The sequence below is a fragment of the Argiope bruennichi genome, chromosome 4, assembly GCF_947563725.1.
Source record: "Argiope bruennichi chromosome 4, qqArgBrue1.1, whole genome shotgun sequence".
Classification (NCBI taxonomy): domain Eukaryota; kingdom Metazoa; phylum Arthropoda; class Arachnida; order Araneae; family Araneidae; genus Argiope; species Argiope bruennichi.
In genome coordinates, this window is record NC_079154.1 from 106,263,671 (window position 1) to 106,284,543 (window position 20,873).

General features: G+C 28.8%; 1 protein-coding gene across 4 annotated transcripts in view; it reads left to right on the forward strand.

Annotated features, from left to right (window-relative positions):
• The window catches only part of LOC129965976 (adenylyl cyclase 78C-like), a 430,498-nt gene that overhangs the window by 392,480 nt on the left and 17,145 nt on the right, over positions 1-20,873 (forward strand). For all 4 annotated transcript variants that reach the window (XM_056080294.1, XM_056080293.1, XM_056080292.1 and 1 more), the window contains exons 14-19: positions 10,059-10,156; positions 11,377-11,581; positions 12,351-12,443; positions 13,792-13,949; positions 15,093-15,174; positions 18,475-18,633. In XM_056080294.1, the coding sequence (XP_055936269.1) occupies positions 10,059-10,156; positions 11,377-11,581; positions 12,351-12,443; positions 13,792-13,949; positions 15,093-15,174; positions 18,475-18,633 (795 nt within the window). The remainder of the gene's footprint in view (positions 1-10,058; positions 10,157-11,376; positions 11,582-12,350; positions 12,444-13,791; positions 13,950-15,092; positions 15,175-18,474; positions 18,634-20,873) is intronic.

Sequence of the window (20,873 nt, forward strand, 5' to 3'; positions counted from 1 at the left end):
GACACAAACTTTAATAGTGCATCTACTTTATGATTCGCTAAGATGGTTCCTGTCTTTGACGGTCACTGTCTTACTTTATGAATCACCATGTATTATAAATCGCCGATTATGCTGGAAATTAATCGCTTTTAATGATCAACGTATTCCATCACCTATAGTTTCCTAATATTGGTCATATTTAGTCACCAATAATTCTCCGTTCTACAAATGAAAGAAAATTCTCCTAAATTTTAATTTCTTTTGCTTTTTTATTAAATCACATTTAACTTAATTCCAGTTTAAATATATTTAAACTCGGTTTTTACTCAGTAATAAAATTTTAGCCTCTAACGCTGCAAACATTTTCATCTTGCTGTAGATAAAAAAGTACAATAAGGTGAAAAAGAGGTATGTTTTTTCTTTGCAAAAATTTCTAATTTAAAAAAACATGACAGTTTTGAACTGTATGTATCGACAGTACAGATATTGTTATTTATAAAAAGCGATGAATTATGTACAGAATTTCATAAGCTCTCTTTTAGGATAATTACTTCCAAAAATGTATTCATGTTTTACAAATGTCTCAACGGAGCTTTGAAAAAATCTAATTCTTTGGACGATTTTTCCCCAACCTTCTAAGACGGCTTAGCGGAATTTCTTCGAAATCTCTAAGGAACATTAGGGTTTTTTAAGTCTCCTAACTAGCCTTTTTAAAACAAGCTTAGAAGGTTTAAACTATGAATATTTGCCCTATGAAACGGTACGTCACCATTTCCTACCCCCTCGTTCTGTTTATCTGGAATTTCTTTTAACCTGCTATCTAACTAAGCCTTTTCTTTTGTTTTGTGCTCGAATACTTTTTTAGAAGAACAATGTTGAGAAAATTGTAGACAATAAAAATTTATCAGTAGAACTCTTAAGTTCTTCCATATGGTTTTGCTGAGATAAGTGTTTTCTGGCTGTGTTATTTTAAAACTCTTTTTGAAAGATATCTAATTGCTTAATTGTTATTTAATATTGATAGACCTCTTCTAAATTTAATTTTTATTCATATATAAACAGGCTTTAATTTTTAACACCTAAATATATTTAATCAAAAATTAATCTTATTTGATATTTATATTTCAGAGGACTCTGTACGTTTAATTCTAGAATAGATTAAATGAAATTAAATAAGTTAATTCACAGCGATGTACAATTTCTAAAGAAAAATAGGAAATTGATGATTACACGAAAAGGAGAGTTTGGCAAATATTTTTAAAAAAATATTTTCCCCACTTTTTTTAAAGTATTATTCAGTGCTTACAACACCCACTATTCTCTCTGTATGGTAAAATATCAAATATTGCGTTTTATATCTATAAATTAAATGCAGTTAGCAAAATGAAGCTCTAAAATGCAAATCTTAAAGCACCATGGCTTTCTTAAAGAATTGCAAAAATAAATACCGATTATGCAATTTCCTAAAATTACAAATAATCTTTTAATAGTGAAAAAGATATACTTAATCAAAATTTTCATCCGTGTATTATGTATTGGGGATTTTTATCAGTCGCATATTCTGAATCTAATGATTCTTAACGTATGAATGTACCATATATCAAACAACGTCAGTGTATCCAGAAGTTCCGTTTTCATTTTTCATCACAGTGGAAATGCTGTGTTCAGGATTTCACACATGTCCCTACACTTTTTTGACACATTGACAAACAACGAAGTCATTTTTAGATTGCTGAATATTTCAACGACTACATGTAGAGCGAATTAATTGTTTTTTCAAAAACTGAACATCCTGATGCTAATGAGTTACATTCTATCATATTCTTTCTTAATGCTAGGAACACAAAACCAACTGAAATTCACGAAAAATTTGTGAAGTTTACAGATAAAACACAATGAGTGATTCAATGGTAAGGAGGACGGTACGAAGTTTCTATGAAAGATATGAACATGTTTACGATGAAGACAGAAACGGGAGTCGATCTGATTGACGATGATGATTTTCTTCCAAAAATTGAAGTGAAGGTTAAGAAAAGCCAACAATTTACTATTAAAATACTGCCAATGTATTTTCCTCAAATTTCACGTTGTATCTTCATCATGACAAGCAAAATCTCTCTACAGTAAGGACGTGCAAAAGCTTGCACCCTTACTAAAATAAATGCTTCAACAATGATGGTGTATTAAAAAATAATTATATTTCTAATAATCATTTCCTTTTTTGAATAGCTTAAAGAAATTTAATCCCTGAATGCTTCTTGTATTTTGGATATATTTGACTTCTGGATTCATAGGGTATATTTGATAGCTTCAATAATACTTCGTTCAACACTGTCTTCAGTACATACCAAGTTCTTAATTGTTATTAATGAAAAAATGGCCACGTGTAGAAATCAGCAAGAAACAAGATTAATACATCAAGATGCTTCTTATAATTTTTCAACAAATTATTCGTCAATCAAAAAAACTCTTCATAGCGTGCTACGAGGCACAGTTTCTGAGGTTAAAAAAACATGTCTGAGAATGGGATATTAAAGCGTAATGTGAGAAATAAACTCTGCATCATTTTTCATGTCATGTGATCAGCTATAAGAACAGCTTTAGAGCGAGTATTTATCCATTATTCTGCCTCTTGTTTTCATTAAAGCATTATAAACATAATTATTAGACAAAGGTAAAAAGATTTTTTTACTATATGTAATTCTAATAATTCAAAATCAGGAATTTCAGCAGCCTTTTAGTTGGCATACATTACTTTTTTTATAAACTTTACTTTTTAAAAACTTCTGAGTAATTTTTTCCGATGCATATTTTTTTTCAAAGAGGCTTACATTACATAATATGTTTATATTCGCTAATTTCATATAATGTAATTCAATTTTTTGAATAGAGTATACTGGGAAAAGAAACGATAGAACAATGTTTTTGTTAAACATATGAAATGTGATTTAAATTATTGATTGTAGTATATGTTTCCACCTTAAAAAAAATGTTTAAATTTTCATAATGGTTATGAAAGTGTCTACCCAATTCAAAGATAAATTAAATCTGAGGCAAGATTTTTTTTTCTTAGAAATTTCAAGCAATAAAATAATTTGTTTTCTTTCTTCTTATTCCATAATGTATTCAAAACATTTCAAATATATTCAATTCAAATTTTAAAAAATTCATTCGATTTGCATTCATGTTTTTGTTTTAACATTATTTCAGTGCATTTTTTCTATGTGTTTGATTTGTAACTAAAAGGTAGCATTATTAGTAAAATAATAGAAAGAAATGATCAAAAGAAACTATACAGCGCCAATTAATGAAAAAAATGTGTTAATATTTTTTGCAAATTTCATCATGATTGCAATTATTTACTTATTTTCAAACCGCGAAATTCTGTTGACATTTGTTAAACTTCAGACAAAAAAATAATGCAATTTTTTTTTTTTTGCTTCAAAACTTTTATTTGCCAAAACAAGGAATGAGGAAAATTAAATTTCATTTTTTTAAGTAGTAATATTTGTTTTTCCATGAAAAATCCATGACTATTTAAATTAGTATTTCAAACACTTTTCAAATTTTTACTTTGTCTGTCTTCTCAAACCCGTCATTTCTCATTCGCTCATTTTTCTCTTTCAATTTATAATTTTTTTTTCTTCTCTATTTTTCTATCATTATTGTCAGTATTATTAAAACTTGTCTTATTTATTAAGATTCCTGGTTCAAGCAATTACTTTATATGAAAAAAATGTCATTATTTTTTTTACATTCTAACTATAGCAAATTACTTTTTATTTTCATTAAAAACATAATTCTTTAAAAATACCAGTTAATTATAGTATGTAAAATTACATTCTTTGTACGAAAATTCATTACTTTTTAATAAAATGTTAAAAAAATTATTGAATTTTTTAAACAACTATGTCCCATTATAAATATTTTTAAAGTCGATGAAATTAACTTTTTTGTTATATTTATTAAAAAATGTGCCATATTTTTGTTGTTGTTGTTTTGTTTGATAAACTTTTTAAAAGCTGCAGAATTTTCTTGCTAAAGACTCACTACAACCTAATTGCTTCTTCTTTTTTCAGTCATTGTTATGGAAAATTTATAAAAAATTACTTTAATTAAATTCTTTACTGAATAAACATTTTTTTTTATTGATGTTTGGAACTTTCAAACTTTATCATCTTTCCGCTTATCTAGAAGGAAGAAACTATTAATTGATAGCATTTTTTAGAATTGTCATTAAAGTTCCTTGCATCGTAAAAAATTCAAAAATAAATAAAAAATTAGCAACTGTTTGAGTATAAATACATTATTTTTTTATTATAACATTAGTTATTGTTAGAATTAAAGTAGAAATAAATTCAGACTTAGAGTGCAAATAAATTTTCAAAATATTATTAAGAACATAACAATTTTTAAATCACTGTAGCTTTCATAATTAAATTAACATTATTATTTTACAATCTTTACTCTAAAAAAATCATTTTCAATTTTGAAATAAATAATATAAAAGGCAAAAGCTGATTTAAAAAAACACATTAAATTTCTGTAATAAAATGAAAATCACTGCTGTGACAATAATACAAAGCTATTGATCTGGCGTCAAAATATTCAAATTTATATTATTCATTCGTAAACTCATATTACTTTAATATAGAGACATTTAAATAACTTGAAATGGAAATAACTTTTTATTCGATGATTATTTAATCTCATAATGGTATAAGAGCTACCTTGTGTAATATCACGATCTAAAACATAATCAAGAATATAATTTATAATTTTGATTTATTTTTAAAAAAATTATAAATGGTATAATTTTACTTTTGAACATCAATCCCAGATGTTCTGCTTGATGAAACTATGTATTCGAAATATATATATATATATATATATATATATATATATATATAAATTTCATAGATAATTTTTCTAGTTCTCAAATGCCTGAAATAGTTGTTCGCAGCTTTCTTTGAACTTTTAGCATTATTCGCCCATTATAATTCCAATGTGTATAAAGTGACCGAGGGTTAGTTTATAATCAAATTATTTAAATAGCATATTTTAAAGTCAGAAATTTACCTTGGGACGATTTTCTTCCATAATTTCTTTTTTCACACATTTAATAATTTGCAATTTTAATAATTTTATTTGTGATTCCAATTAAATCCATTCAACGTTTATTTTTATTATTTAAAAAATAATTTCTTTTATTAGAAATCTTTCGGGATATAGTAATAGGAAGATTATTTTTATAAAAAGATTTTTTGAATCTTTCAAAAACTGTACTTTTAATTTTTTTAAAAAAAGATTTACTTTGCCATGAATACTGTACATAATTTTTTTAATGGTAATGCACAAGTAACGGAATGCTTCGAAAAATTCGCTTTATTGATGCTGTCAAGAGTAAATATTTTTATTTTAAATATTTTTCAGGTTTTAGTTTTTAATGATTTATTATTATAGATATTAGGAAATCTAATAATCAGTTTTTCGTTTCAAATCATCCCTCAGCTGGCTGTAAGTGTGTGAAATCAAAATTTAAATAAATTAATTCATTAATTGATAATAAAGTTAAGAAAACTTTAAAGTTGTGCATTTTCATAGAGAATACACAAAAGAACAGAATTCCAGATCTTTATCCATCAAGATGTGAGTTCAAAATTTCTATATTTGCAAATACGATATAATAAAGTGTATTACAAACAACAAACAATTAACTTTGATTCTCATTTTATAATTCGAAAAAAATTTGAATGCTTTGCGTCAAAGTTTCCAATAGTAAAACAATATTTTGATCCTTCGAAAACCGTTTGTAAAGCATTTTTCTTTTACATGGGCATTAGATACTATTCTCGACTTTCTCTGTTAACTGAAATAGACGAGTTACGCAAAACACCAGAAATTAATTTAGAAACTGCCAACGTGGCAATAAAAACATTTTCACATTTTCAAAGCAGAAAATGTGGAATGTATGCCGGAGCACCCAAATTGAATTTTTCGCAATACCCTCTTTTATCCTCATTATCGAACAAATGCATCGACTTTATTTTAAACTTGTTCGTTGATTTGAAAATCCAGTGAAACCAATTCAAATACTACTGGTCTGCCCTACAACTTTTCATCTGAAACACCAGTATTTGATAGTAAAATTTGTAAAAGAGCTAAATTCTTAGAAATGGCAAATCCTAAAAGAAAATTTATATTCAACTGAATATAGTTCAAGTAAAGTTTTAAATTTCAGATTTCAATAAACATTTCAACTATCTAAATAAATTATACAGAAAAACCTTAAATCACAAGTTTCTATTCATTCATTACCAGACTCAATGTTAATAGACAATTCATTTCTGATGACTTAGACAGAATCGAAGCAAGTGATTTTGACATAATATATGACTTTTCCACTACTTAAAACGATATAAATTAAATTTAATTTCCTGTATTTAAACAAAAAAATACAAAACAAAACAATACACAGGAAAAAAGCTTGCATTTAATTGTATATTAAAAATAAAACAATTGTATGACAACGTTGATATTTGTATCATGGATTTTATCTTCGTATATCAAAGATTTTTATGCTTATTTTCTTTAACAAATTCTCTTACCGGTAATTTGTTTCATTGTCAGTAATTTGGATCTTTTATGTAAATAAATTACCTTTTTTATTATCTTCTAGAAGCAATTATAACAGAGAAGAAATTACCTATTTAGATAGAACGTTGCGAATCACTAATGAGTGACATGGAAACTAATGCGTTAAAAAGCCAAATATTTACGTTATGTTAGTTATCTAAATTCATTCTAAATATTTTATTGATTTATTGTTTTAGCATTATATCGTATTGACATCGATTTTTCTTAATTTAATTGTTTTTACTTTTCTTTTGATTAATTGTGAGAAAAAGTTTATAAGTCATATCATGCACTTGGTTTACATCACAGGCATGAATAAAACTTACATTTTCAATTTTAAACCCTAATAAATTACTTATAGAAAATGCACAGTTTTAACTCGCTTTAGTGAAAATTGGTGAAGTAAGCAATTAGTATCTCTATTAAGCTGTAATTCATGTATCATTAAGTGAAAGACTTTGCCACTGCTTGGCAAATTAATCCGAAACTACTATCATTTGGAGCCTTCCATAATTGTTCCTACTCTGCAAACAAATAGCAAATTATAAAAGACATAGAAATCTGATCTTCCAAAAAAAATATTTTTCCGAAATAAAAAATTCTCCGAAATATTTTTTGTTCTCTTTTTAAACAAAATCAAAGGAACAGATTTCTCTTCAAATGAAATTCTCGAGTTGATTAACAAGAAATGGTGGGGGAGGGGGGCATTCCTTCATTCTTTAAAAAGATCCTTACCAGTCAGCAGACTATCTCAATTACTTCCCGGAAAGAAGATTAATTCCCATTATTGGTGGATCTTTTCGTTAATTACAAATGGAGTCAGGGCTCTTCGCATAAGATTCCTATCGATTAATACAGGTGCTTCTCCCTCCCCTTTCTAAAACGCCCCAGCCAGACGGGGCGGAAAAGGACGGTAATTAAATCAGCTCGTTCGTCCGTAGCATTATGTAATATCTGACCTGCTTTCTGGCACAAGAGGCGTCCAATTTTCTGCAAACCAGAAGGAAATGGGATCCCATTGTGAGGTGGAAATATGTTCTCTTATAACACCTTTGGTCTGGTGAATCGTCAGGAGCGCCAAGCCGAGTGGAAAAGTTAGATTTGCTTTTAATTGGAATCAGAGTTGATGGCGATAAGATGCTACCCCCCCCCCCTTTCCGCCTTTCTCTCCCTCGGTGTCTCCTTTCATTGGGTAGAATTGTAGTTTCTAATTTGCAAGACACTGTTTGAGAAATAGGATGCTGTATTCAGCTTTAAATAAGTGATGAGTTAGCGGGAGTCTAATTTGTGAGAGGATTGTAGCTGGTGAGCAATCAACAAGTGAATAATTTAATTATCTTGAAATATTAAGTTTATTCTTGAAAGATGTTAAGAAAATAAAATTTGCAAAAAAAAGTTACCGATTTCGTTGTAGCTAATTGACGATCAATTAACTCCTCGATAACATAATTTAAAAGCAGAAAGGTGATACGGATATCAAATTTTACTTCGAAAACTTTATAGCATGATTAATTTGTAATGTAAATAAATTAATTTGCATCAATAAAAATATCGATATAAATGGTATTTGGAATTTCTCAAAGTTTTCTGTAAATTAACAAATTCAATGGTAATTATCTGACAATTTCTAGTAATAGATAATGATGATTTCCTTCAACGGTATTTGTGTCGAATGTGTGTGCATGTCTCTCTCTCTGTATGTGTGTGTAAGTGTGTCTGTGTGTGTGGTGGGATCTTTGACAAATGGAGTGTAACTGCATGGAAAATATTTTTGCAATCCATAAAGATATTTTTGAGACGCAACGTTTTTAATGTCTCATTTATTTCATCGAAGGACAAACGAAAAATCTGAAACATTTTTTATAATTGCTAGTAGCCATAAAGAAATATCCACTCTACCAAGCATCCGAGATGAAAAGTATGACTCACCCTCCACTTAAATGTATGTGTAACCATGTTTCTTCAATGTCTGAACTTATTTTTAGATTACATTCATATCACTGTGTGTGTGTGTGTGTGTGTGTGTGTGTGTGTGTGTGTGTGTGTGTGTGTTATTTCACCATGTGAGTCATAATTTGTACAGAGAAAAAGCGATAAGCGATACTTCAGTCTACATCACGACACAAGAGCAAAAGATGCAGAAATTTGTCCCTTCAGTGATTTTACTATAAGATTCAGATAGAGATTTTTTTGCCACGTGTCGATTTAAGTGATGGAAGCTTAGGTATCTTTAAAAGTATGTTGTAAGTATTAGGTCTTTATCTCTTCGCTCTGAATGTGGGAATCATCAGTTTTTTAGAGAGCATGAAGAATTAAAAGCGGGAATTGGATTAGGAAATAAGAGAACATCTTAGAATGAAATCAGCATAGACAAATTTAAGATAAAAATTAGGAAATTAATTAGAATTTAAATGTAGAGATATCATTACATATATGTATATAATTATAGAGACACAATAAATGGTTCCCCATTTTAAAGAAATTGGACTGAACTATTGTAATTCATGTCCCCCTATAGCAAGGATCTTATTATTCGGCATGAAAATATTAAAATTCTTCTCTTTTTATTAACATCAGCTCCCTAAGATTCCCAATTCTATTAACGAAATTACTTTAAGATCTGCAATAAATATTTAGAAAGCAATTAAACAGAAACCTCAAGTTTAACTTACAGTTATTGAAATAAGGGGGGAATTGAGGTAAATATCAAATACAGTTCAGCAGGAGGAAAGATTTTCCATTATTTAAAAATCGACTGGAAGTAATAGTTATAAAACTTCAAACCCTATTTATCCGGCCTCATTTTAGAGATACCAGTTTCTAAAATATTCAGATTTGTTTTCTAAACTAAAAACTCTCTAAAAAGTCATTACATTTATGTATCAAACAATTCAACTAACATTATTATTTACCAGGAAGCATTCAGTTTTTTAATAAAGGCCAACCATCTTGGAATATAAATATAGAATTTCATTTTTTTTCTCTAACAAAATTTGAAAATCTAACGAATTTAGATTTATTTATTGAATTTAAAAATAGTATTTTATCTTTTCTCTTGCATCTCCTTTGATTTAACGCTAGGGTATTATACATACGTTTTTTCTTGTTTCTATTTATGCAAATATCCATCAAGTTTCTAATTTTGAATTTATTCAAACATGAAATACGTATTAAATTGCTTTTACTTCGACAATGTCTCTGAGCTTATCAAGGGTGGCTTGTTTATTTAATTTATAGCAGTTTTGTTGTAGCTTTGAAACAAATTATTATCCTACTTTTATAAATAATTTCTATGAAAGTGAATAATATCTCACAGAGCTCTTAAAAAATTTGACTGATTTTTCTTTTAACATAATTGTGAATTATATTATTTCAGCACAAACACGGACATTAGTACAATTTTTCATTAATTATTAATCTAATAATGCTTCATTTCTGTTTAGTTTCATCAAATACGCGACAGGGTCTTCCGGTCGAACACCTCGTGTGCCTTCGCAGTCTGGATTTTTGTCGCCCTCATTCAAATTATTATGACACCGAAGTAAGTACTTGAGTATGATGTCATTCCAGATTACTTTTAATTATCTATTAAATTATTATAGATCTTAAAATACATTAAACATTCTTCAACTGAATTATCATTTCATAGCATTTATGTTTATCGTTTTCAATACTTTCTGTTTATCACATCATACGTTTCTTTCAAATAACTGCTAATTGTTATTTGTAGTTGCCAAATGATAATTTGTGATCATGAAAACAAACTTCTTGTTCATACTCACATAATACAAGTAGAATTCTCGGAGTCATTTTAATTTTGGTATCATTTGCACATTATCGGTGGGATAAGTGGGCGCAACATCAGAGGCCAGTTTATGACAACAGTCAATTAAATACAGGATAACGCGTGCAGTTCTGTGATTTCTTGTAAATGACACCATTTCTGGCGGTTTTCATATTGTCGCGTAGATGAGGTGAATGTACTAAGTCCAATAGATATGAACACACTCAAGATCAACTGAAGATTTTATTACAAATCTGACTGATTGAGAAACTACTTATATACAGTTGAAGAACCTTCTAGAATTTGAAGGCCCGCAGAAAATTGGAAATTTACATAAATAACAGATTAGAATAATTAACATAAATTTGCATAATTAACATAACGCAAATTGAAATTAAAAATCAATTTTTGACAATTCGCCTCGCTTGTATTCGAACCCGCAACCTTCCGCTCAGCTATGAGATGCTTCGTTCAGCCGACTGAGCAATGATGTTCGTGGGCAAAAGGAACAATTTTCGCTACAATATTTTAAACGTAATGCAAGCTATAACGCCTTGTCTTGACATATAAGTGATCATTATATATATATATATATATTCGTATACGTTTAAAAACTTTAAATGTTTTAATAAGTTTTTATTAAATAATCAACTGATCATATCTTTCACCCCTAGTTTTACTCCTTTTGATTAGTCATGTAAAATACAGGGGGATTTAAATGAAATCATAAATCGTGTGCAAAAATTATATCTAGATCACAATTAAATCTTGTGCACAGATCTCTGGAGTATGCAATTTTATTTCAAAAGAAAAAGAAATGTTCATATTTTGACATTCGGAGGGGGGGGGGGGAGGTTACTAGCACCACATCTAGTATGCAAACTACTAGCTATGGTGTTAGTAATTTCTATATAAATTTCTACTTTTCTATCATGTTTTAGTGACTAAATAATTTTTTTACAAATTTTTACTTTCAGATCTCTTGTTACGGTTTCAGTGTTTCCGGCTGTAACATTATTCTTGGGAGCCACTTTTGCAGCTGTATGCGCCTCGACGGCATTGGCACCTTCTGCTGGTTGGGCTCGTGTTTTAGGCTCAGCACTGGACAATCGAAGGCCTCTAAGGAACGCTATATTTTGTGCTACTGTCGCTGCTATCGTTTTAGGAGCTACGGCGAATATGGTATGTTTGAGAACAATGTCATTTAATTTTTTTCGGATTTCTGGGAGTTACGTGTATAAATTTGAAAAATAAGCACGAATAAATTATTTTCAAAGATAGGAATTTTGGATATTTAATTCTACCTATACTGAAAGGCTCCAAATGTCCGTTCAACAAAACTTCTGGATACCTGGGTATTCCTGCGAACTTTCCACCCCTTTTCGTTAAGTGTGAGTCATTGAAACTTGAGGTGGATACTTTTTTCTTTAAAGGTACTCGCCTAACTGGATTTGGGAAATCAGAGATTTTTTTGAGAATTTTCTCAAAGGACGTTCAAGCATACATTTGGTTAATAGCCATCAGCTAAGTATAGTCCTCTTTTGTATGCTAGCCTCTTAAAGACACAGGCTGCTATCATAATTTTTGAAGGGTGGGTGGGAGGGAATTGTTCTTATCTTTGAAAGAGAAACTCGGGTATTCTAGTATTCTATGATAGTTCAATTCGAATGATATTAGAGATAAGAAGGTTAAAATGCAAAGGAAAATTACATATTGGAATTATGACAAGGCTGCTAGAAGATAATGAAAACTCTTTCATTATCATTTTATTTGGAAAAATCTGATATATTTTGCTAATTTTTTTATGAAAGAGATAATCAAAAGTTGTATTTAGTTGTTTATTAATCAAATTTTTTAAAAAAATAGCATCTTAAAATTAATTTTTAAAATATTTTTTTTTATTCTTCATTTTAAAAATCATACCAATATATTTTTTTACGTTTGTTTTCAGTTTTCTTGTGACGGCTCGTTATCATTCATTCGTGAGAGCCTCAATCAGACGTCTATCGATCCACTTCGAAGCACTTCATGCACTCATCCTCAGGTATGAAGATGGTTGAAGAATATTTCACTCAAAAATTGTTAAAACGTATGGCTTTTCAATAACATCAAATATTAATCGACTTTCATACATAAAAAAAACGTAAAAATTGGACTTTTTCTGAAATTTCTGTATTATGGTCGAAAAGTTAAAAAAAAATTACATGACATTTTTCACAAGTAGTAAATGAAATTCCCACTATTTCAAACATACAGATGTGTAAATGGCCAATTTCAAACCACAAATTAAAATGATAGTAACATCTACATATATCAAATGTTAAGGTTCAAGTATAAAGATTAAGCAAGAAAAAGTTCTGTTTTGCCGATGCCAATATTCGGTTTGTTTTTTCGATAAAACTAATCATTTTCGTTATGCCTAATTTCATAAACATGAATATTCAGTTTTTTACTTGTAATATTTTTCCACTACATGAAGAAAATATACACAGAACTAGTTTCACTTCCTATGTTCTTTAAATATGTGTTGTTTTCACCAAAGAAAAAAGATTATATTCCATTTAATTATTTCATTTATTGTTATATACATTTTATTATTAAGTATATCAAATTCACATTACCGTTTCATCTTTGGGAAAACATTAGATGCATTTATTTGTTTGCGAGATATCACACCTTCAGCACCGTATTTAGAAATTTTATTAACTTAGGCAATAAACACTATGAAATTCCTTCTTTTGATCAATTCAATTTCCCATTTCTACACAATTTTAACAATCTAAAACTTTACCATTGATTTTAACTCATTTCTTTAATTTCCGTAACTTTGTAAAAAGGCATTTGTGTTTATATATGAATGGATCATAATTGAGTAACCTTCACGTTTATATCCTATACTATTTTACCATGAGCATTTACTTAACCGGATGATACTGTTTATAAACAGCAGAGTGGTGTTTATAAGTAATATAATAATTAAATGACTGTGATGAAACAGAGAAGAATCGGACCAATGACACTTGACAAAGCGCTTATACTCTCCTCATATTTTATAATTTATATTTTTTACAAATTTAATTGTTTATTAGTCTAATAACAATCTCTTAAATAGGCTTGACTATGACCCCCCTCGTCAACCAAAGTATATTAAGTAAATAAATAATTTACCTATTCGTAAATTCATCACTGCAAGACTTAAAAGTAATATAAAAAACACTTAACTGTATGACACAAAGGTTGAATCATTTTTGTCCATACTTTTTATAAATAATTTTTGTTTGTGAAAGGCAAGAAGAGCACGTTGTATTTTTTTAAGTAAGAAATATTCTGTTGCCCTTATTGTTTTTACTGCCAATTTTGTTTACTCTACAATATTCATTTTTATTTTTCAGTATTTCGTACTGAGCTGGATCTTGACTATGGTAGCGTGCGTTTCTTTCTTGAAAGTGCACTACTTGTTGAAGCTCGGTCTGCTATTATTCATGCTCTCGACGTATCTCTTATTAATGCTTGTCATCTTTTCGGACATCTTTGAAGGAACTTGTCAAAGGTACTCTGATGTCTGCGTTAAAGTTACAAAAATACATCCATTCCCGCCTTAATTGTTTTGAATTGTTATTAAATAATTCTAATATGCTAAACCAATAAATTATGCCCAAAACATGTTTTAACAGCATCGCGCGAATATTTTTCCATTTAAACAAATTACTATTTTTAAGTTTTCATTCTTTTAGGAGAAATACCCTTTATTCTTAATATCTTTTTTACTTCAAATTGCTAAATGCAATAAAAATAAAAAATGACGAAATGGCCCGAATATTTATAAATTATTTTTTTCTACGTCATGTCAACCTAAAACATATTAATATAAGCTCAAATTAATTATTGTACTTGGTATTGAAAAGATAGAGAACAAAATTAAAATAATGCCCTTTACTTATTATGAACTGCAAAAAAAATAATTAATTTCATTATTATGTTTTAATAATTAATTTTTCAGAGTTTAATAAAAGAAAAAACGTTTCCTTTCTCTTACAATTAATTAAATTTTTAATTGCATGCATGTAGTTTCTCTAATTGCAAATGGAATATATCAATAGAATATAGAATATCTTTGAAAATAAAAGGTGTCCCAAAATTAACGCAAGATTTGAATTTGCCACCATTCGTGCAGTAAAGTGTTGCCAACCCTATTAAAAAACATTTGACTGCTGATAGTTTAGGATTAGTAAAAAGGGAGCGTTACACGATAGAACAACGTGTTAACGCTAGATCCTAGCTATAGTTTCATCCAAATATCATAATGATAAGACTTTAATTCATTCGCATCTCAATTTAAGTATTATATTCATTCTTAGAGCAATTAATGTATTAAATATTTTCTTTCATGCATATTACTAATCGTTTCTGCTCTACTAGTTAAAAATAAGAACATATTTTTTTAAATTGACTTTAAGAATTTATGCGTTAACTTATTTTATTTATCCTATCATATCTCCATTTATCACTCGAGCAGAAGTAAATTGTCATTTTTTTATTTCTTGTATCAATTTCTTTAAGATAATTATTTCTCTTCGATTTGAAATACTTTAAAAAATATATATTTTTTTATAATCTATTTCCATTACTGATTTTATGTAAAAAAAAGAATATTAACTTGATATTGCTTAAAACTTGAAATTACTTATTGCAGGAAAGTCTGTGTTTCTCTGAAATTCCGAGCTCTCGCTTTGTTGATTATATTTTTCTACATGGTCAGTTATCACTGTAGACTGGTAAGATTTCCGACTTTTATCTAAATTTCAATTTTTATTTATCAGTCTGTGAAGGTGCGTGAAGCATTGAGAAATTGTTGCAGTTCAGTTTAGAACATAAATGTTAAATAGCTCAGAAGGGAAAAGGTTTGTTTCAATTTTATACAGAAATTAAATTCGATATTAACCACAAACAGCAAAATGTATTAGCTAGTAAATTCGAAATTTCTGAACGGTCTATTTTACTGATAAAGAAGATGAATGAATCCTTTTCGAAGATTCTGCCTTCTAGAAAACATATAAAGAAAATATTTCCATTTGAATACTAATACAAAGCATTATTATGATTTAGATAGAAACAGTATGGAAAAAAAACCTGTGATTTAATAATTCAATAAAAAGTTAAGACCTAAGTGAAAAAAAATGAATGAAAATATATGATATATATATATATATATATATATATATATATATATATATATATATATATATATATATATATATATATATATATATATATATATATATATATATATATAGCACAAGAGCCGTTTTTGGCCATACTGCGCCATTCACATGATAAAACAGCATTTTTAATGTTTAAATTTTTGTATAGTTTCCAGTATGTTCAGGTAAAACTAAAATAAAACAGCTAAGATACAAATGAAAACAAGAAATAAAATTTCAACCAAGTTAATGCCATTTGTGAAGGAATAGGGTAACAGCAGTAACACCAAATACAAATTTCACAAAAAAAAAAGTTGCAAATTATTTTTTTACAGAAGTAATTTATAAAAACCGAGGATGTGGAGTTTTTTTCTACTAGTCTTTTATTAGTTTCACCTAAGACTCATTAAAAGACTACTTTACCAATCTGAAAGATATTTTTCTTTTTTATTCCTCAATTAATTTAATTCATTTAAACCTCAGCTCCTCCTATTTCGAGTATTCGTCACAATTCTAATATATATAAAAAAGTTCTATGATTAAAATTTCTTTAGAAATTCTTTCTAATAAAAATCTACTTTACGCTGAAAACAAATCCAACGGCCAGAAATTGCGAAAATTCTGCCCTGTTCACTTTCTTAATACTCTGAAACACTATATTCCCATCAGATGCTCATTTTATTTTTCTCAATCCTATCAGCGTTACACCAAACTAAAGAACGCTACAGCTCCGAAATCTTTTCGAAATCGAGTACTATTTTCGGCACCTCTTTCAGAGCTGAAATTTCACTCCACAGCTGGAGGAGCCCGGGATTTGAAATCTCGGGTATTATGGAAGAAGAGAAATGTTACTGTACATTTTACTGCTCTTCGCTGCTTTTGGATTTCGCTCGTAAGTTCTTAAGCTGTCGAAATCCTCTCCGATCGATCGCTAACTTGATGTTCACTAGAGTAGATAGTCAGGTCCAAGGCGATAAAACTTCCTTTTTCTTTCTGGAGTAATCCTCTCCGATACACTGGAGGTTTACACTTCATTTTCTCTGAATGAAAGTGATCGAACGGAGTTTGAAAGCGAGGCTGTACTATAACAAATGGTTCGTGAGGGCAACTGCGTTATTGACAGGGTTTTTTTTTTTCCATTCTTTACTAGGTCTGCGACGAAATGAAACATCCGTAAAGTTGGATTTTTGAGATTTGTTGAGAATTTTTTTAATATGCGTGAGTTAGATTAAATTCTGTCAGAATATTTTGATCTGCATATGGAACGAAAAAGGAATTTTTTGGATACTAGTTACGAAAAGGATGTCGCACTATTTCCCATTTATGTCAGTTTTTTTAATGACTTATTGCCCTTATGTTTGATTATGTTCTTTGTTTTATTTATGTTTGCTTTTTATGCATCAGCTTTTTTTATTCTATTTTTTTATAACTAATTTCTTCCAATTTTGCATTTGAGGTTATTCTATAGCTAAGGTTTGTTTTTTGGCCCCTGTAAAGCTTCATTTCAACTGTTTCTTTTTTGTTTTTAAATATTTCAACTCATAGATTTTTTAAATACTTTCTCAAAAGGACACAAATCATTTTTCCTCCCAAGAGTTTTCATTACTGACTGGGAATCTTCACGATTTAGCATTCAATAATGTTAAATTCATATCAAATCAACATATTCTATATAATAAGTTTTTTATCATTTTCATTTTTTCTTTCTCATTAAAGATGTAAGCACAAAATTATTCACACACTTTTATCAATATACGAAACCACAGAGTATTCATTTCTCTACATTGTTTCTCTTATAACGAAGTTAAAAGAAAAGAATGGTATTATCAAGAAATTAGACCTTCATATTTTTAGGAGTACTCTTCAAATTTTACACATTCTTGAGTTCAATCAGCGATTTTCAAATTTAAATCTGTTCGATAAACAGACAGTAAAACCGAACAAAAATTTAGAAAGCATAACACTCTGCCTTTCAAAGGCGATGAGCATTTAAAAAGTAGTCCGATAAGGTGAAAACAGTTTTAAAGTTATTTAACGAATTGATGAGTTAGGATTTCTTATGTGAAACTCGCCCAAATTTTATCTTGTCTTGAAAGTATTCTTGAGAAATCCTTGAACACCCATTACAGGATCAACCATTTATTTCTTTAATTTTGGTTTTTCAGTGATTCCGTCAATGAACTAGATCATGATAGAATCCTTTAAAACTCATCGTCCTTCTGTTATTTAACTAAAAAAGTTTTTTTAAACTGTTTTTTTTAAACATGATGGATTTTTCCCCACCACTTGTATCAATTTATTTAATATGTGGTGGTTTTGTTTAAAATATATTTAATAAAGAAAGTATAATTTTAAGGCTTTTAAAATATGCATTTTTCATTAAGTGGTTTAAAAACTGAATACCATTCATTAAATACTTTCTTCAGGAAACAAACCACCAGGTTTGGAAGAGTTAACAAATACATGTCTACATCATTTGTACCGCATTAACAATAATATTTTAATGTTCAATTTTGTAAATGATGTTTTTTTTATTATGTTTACTTCTGCAGTAGAAAACGAAAATTATTTCCTTGTTTTTTATTCTTTTCTAAAGTTATAACATAAAGTTATAAATAAAATATATTTTAACGAATGCACGGTAAGTTATATCTTTTGAATTTTCACGTAGATAATCTATTATTTGATAAAAAAAATAAAGCAGCTGTTACTGAATTTTTTTTATAATAGGAAATGCTTTTAAAGCCAACTGGTAGTCTGGTAGAGACCTCTGCTTTGCTAAAATAAATTGCTTATTCAATTTTATTTCATAACAACACTATTCACTCTAGCAACTGTAACCTTGCCATTTGAAGTGATCTCTTATCTTAACAGATCGAGATCACGTCCCGTTTGGACTTCTTGTGGAAACTGCAGGCTCAAAAGGAACTCCAGGAGATGCGAGAGCTGAGGCAGCACAATCAGCAACTTCTCAAGAACATCCTTCCAGACCATGTCGCATCTTATTTCTTGCTCCAGGACAGGAACTATGAAGTAACTTTTTCTGCCCTCTTCTCGTCTCTTTATTTGATTTTTCATCTCAACTCTAAATAAGTTGTTTCAAGCATTACTTTTTTAGTCGCATATTGTAACAGAGGTCACAGCCGCTCCCATAAAGATCACAAAAATACAGGATGTTGTATTATTCACTCTGAGATATGGAAAGGTTGCTATTAAAAAAGGAAATGATTATTTGCAGGGATTACACTTAAGGATAAAACATTTGTAGGAGCTGTGCCTATGATGAAAATACAATTTGTAGGTACATTCTTTTTTTTTTCTTTTTCTTTTCGTAACAGAATATCCCCGAACTTGGAATCTCCAGGATTCATTGTCAGTTGATACATCATTAGCTTGAGGAATCTCCAGGATTCATTGTCAGTTGAGTGTGTGTGTTAATTAATTACATTAGTAATTACATTAAGTTTATATGTTGGTGGCATGCCGTTCTTACTGAAGGGTTGACTGGTGATCAAACTCTAACTCCGCAATAAAATTTAATTCCTTTATTTGAAAAACTATAATTTTAAAAACTAGCGATTGAAAATCGAAATGAATGTAGGCAAAACTGCATAAGATAAGGTTTGGCATAATATTCTATAATTGATCAGAAACAAAATTTTTCATCTTGATTACTAGGGGAAATAAAGTTAAATATATCTGAATTAGTTTAAACAAAATGTAACTCTTCAATAAATATATAATAATAAATCTGAATGTGTGTGTGTATGTGTGTGTGTGTGTGTGTGTGTGTGTGTGTGTGTGTGTGTGTGTCTGTGTGAAGAAATATTAAGAAAAAAAAATGTTAAAATTTACATATCGTACACAAAATATCAACACAACAAATATACATATTGCAGTAATGAAAAAAGAGAGTGTTTGGTAAGTATGAGTTCGAGATTTTTGGTGAAGTTGATGTTTCTTAGAGAAGGTCTTGATTGAGGAAGGAGAAAAAAAATTATTCTGGCTTGGGTCTGATCAAATCTTCGTTACCTTGCGTAAACCGCAAAAGAACTCTAATCTTGTTTGTCGTAACGTTGATTAACCAGAATCGTTCGAAGTCGCGGGTGGGTTTGTTAAGATAAAAAGATGTGGTGAAAGAGCAGCTAGTTGCATAATGAAGGGGATCGCCCATTTGTCTGCAGCCACAGTGGTCCGATCTTTTAATGTGAAATCATTTGAATACAATATTTTTTTATAGGATGTTTTCCTTTCTGAACCACTTTCTTCTTTTTTCTATAGGAAGTGTTCTTTGTGTTTGAAATTATAAAGTGTAATGTTATTTTATAAGCATTATTATTTCAAAAGAATTTTATGGTGTCATCTGTTAGGATTATATGATTTTGGGGACTGGTTTCTCAAGAATCGTATTTAATTTTTCAGAGAAAAAGAAGGAACCGAAAGTTTTTATGCTACAACTGTACCTCAGTTTTAATTAGCGATCAAATTTTCGGTATTAACTTGCACCTTAGCCTTAAAAAATAACTTCTTCATCAACAAGGATTTTTAAAAAATTTCTTGTAATTAACGAAGGTTAAAAATCGATTTTGGTTTAAATCTTCTAATGATCCCCTGGCAAAAAGTAAATTTTCTTTGGAAAATTTACCATTTAATTATCATTTAATATTTTAGCAAACGTCAGAGATAAAAAAATACAACTAAACAGCACAGTGAAGTCTTCATATCCAAGAGGCTTTATAGTCGGTCTAGTATTGGATCATCCGTAGGTTACGGGGTGGAATCGGGTCAGCATACACAGAATTCTTTTCTCTTCAAAACAGTATGATCAAACTTTGTGAAGATTTCAAAAATTATTTTACGGCAGGCAAATTCAATATTTTATTCTTTCTTATTACTTTTTCCAAATTTCTTTTATCAAACAAATGTAAAATAAAGTAGAATTTAAAGTAATTAATTTTCCTCTTCAGGTACTTACAAACTTTTTTTTTTAATTTTGCTTTTTAATTTGGAAGAAAGGCAGAAGTTTCGTGTATGGGAATTTTAAAAATACAGTTTTATAAATCTATCAAATGTAGATTTCATATTTTAATCACATTCTTTTTTGTAGTTTTTAATTTATTATTCATTATTATAAGTATTATGAAATTCTGTGATCCATTTTTCACAAATTCGCTATCAATATATGTACAGACATTATTCCTAATCAGTTTGAATAAACTAATCAATTAACTGATAATTAAGTTCTCAAAATATTAAAATATTCTGTTATCACC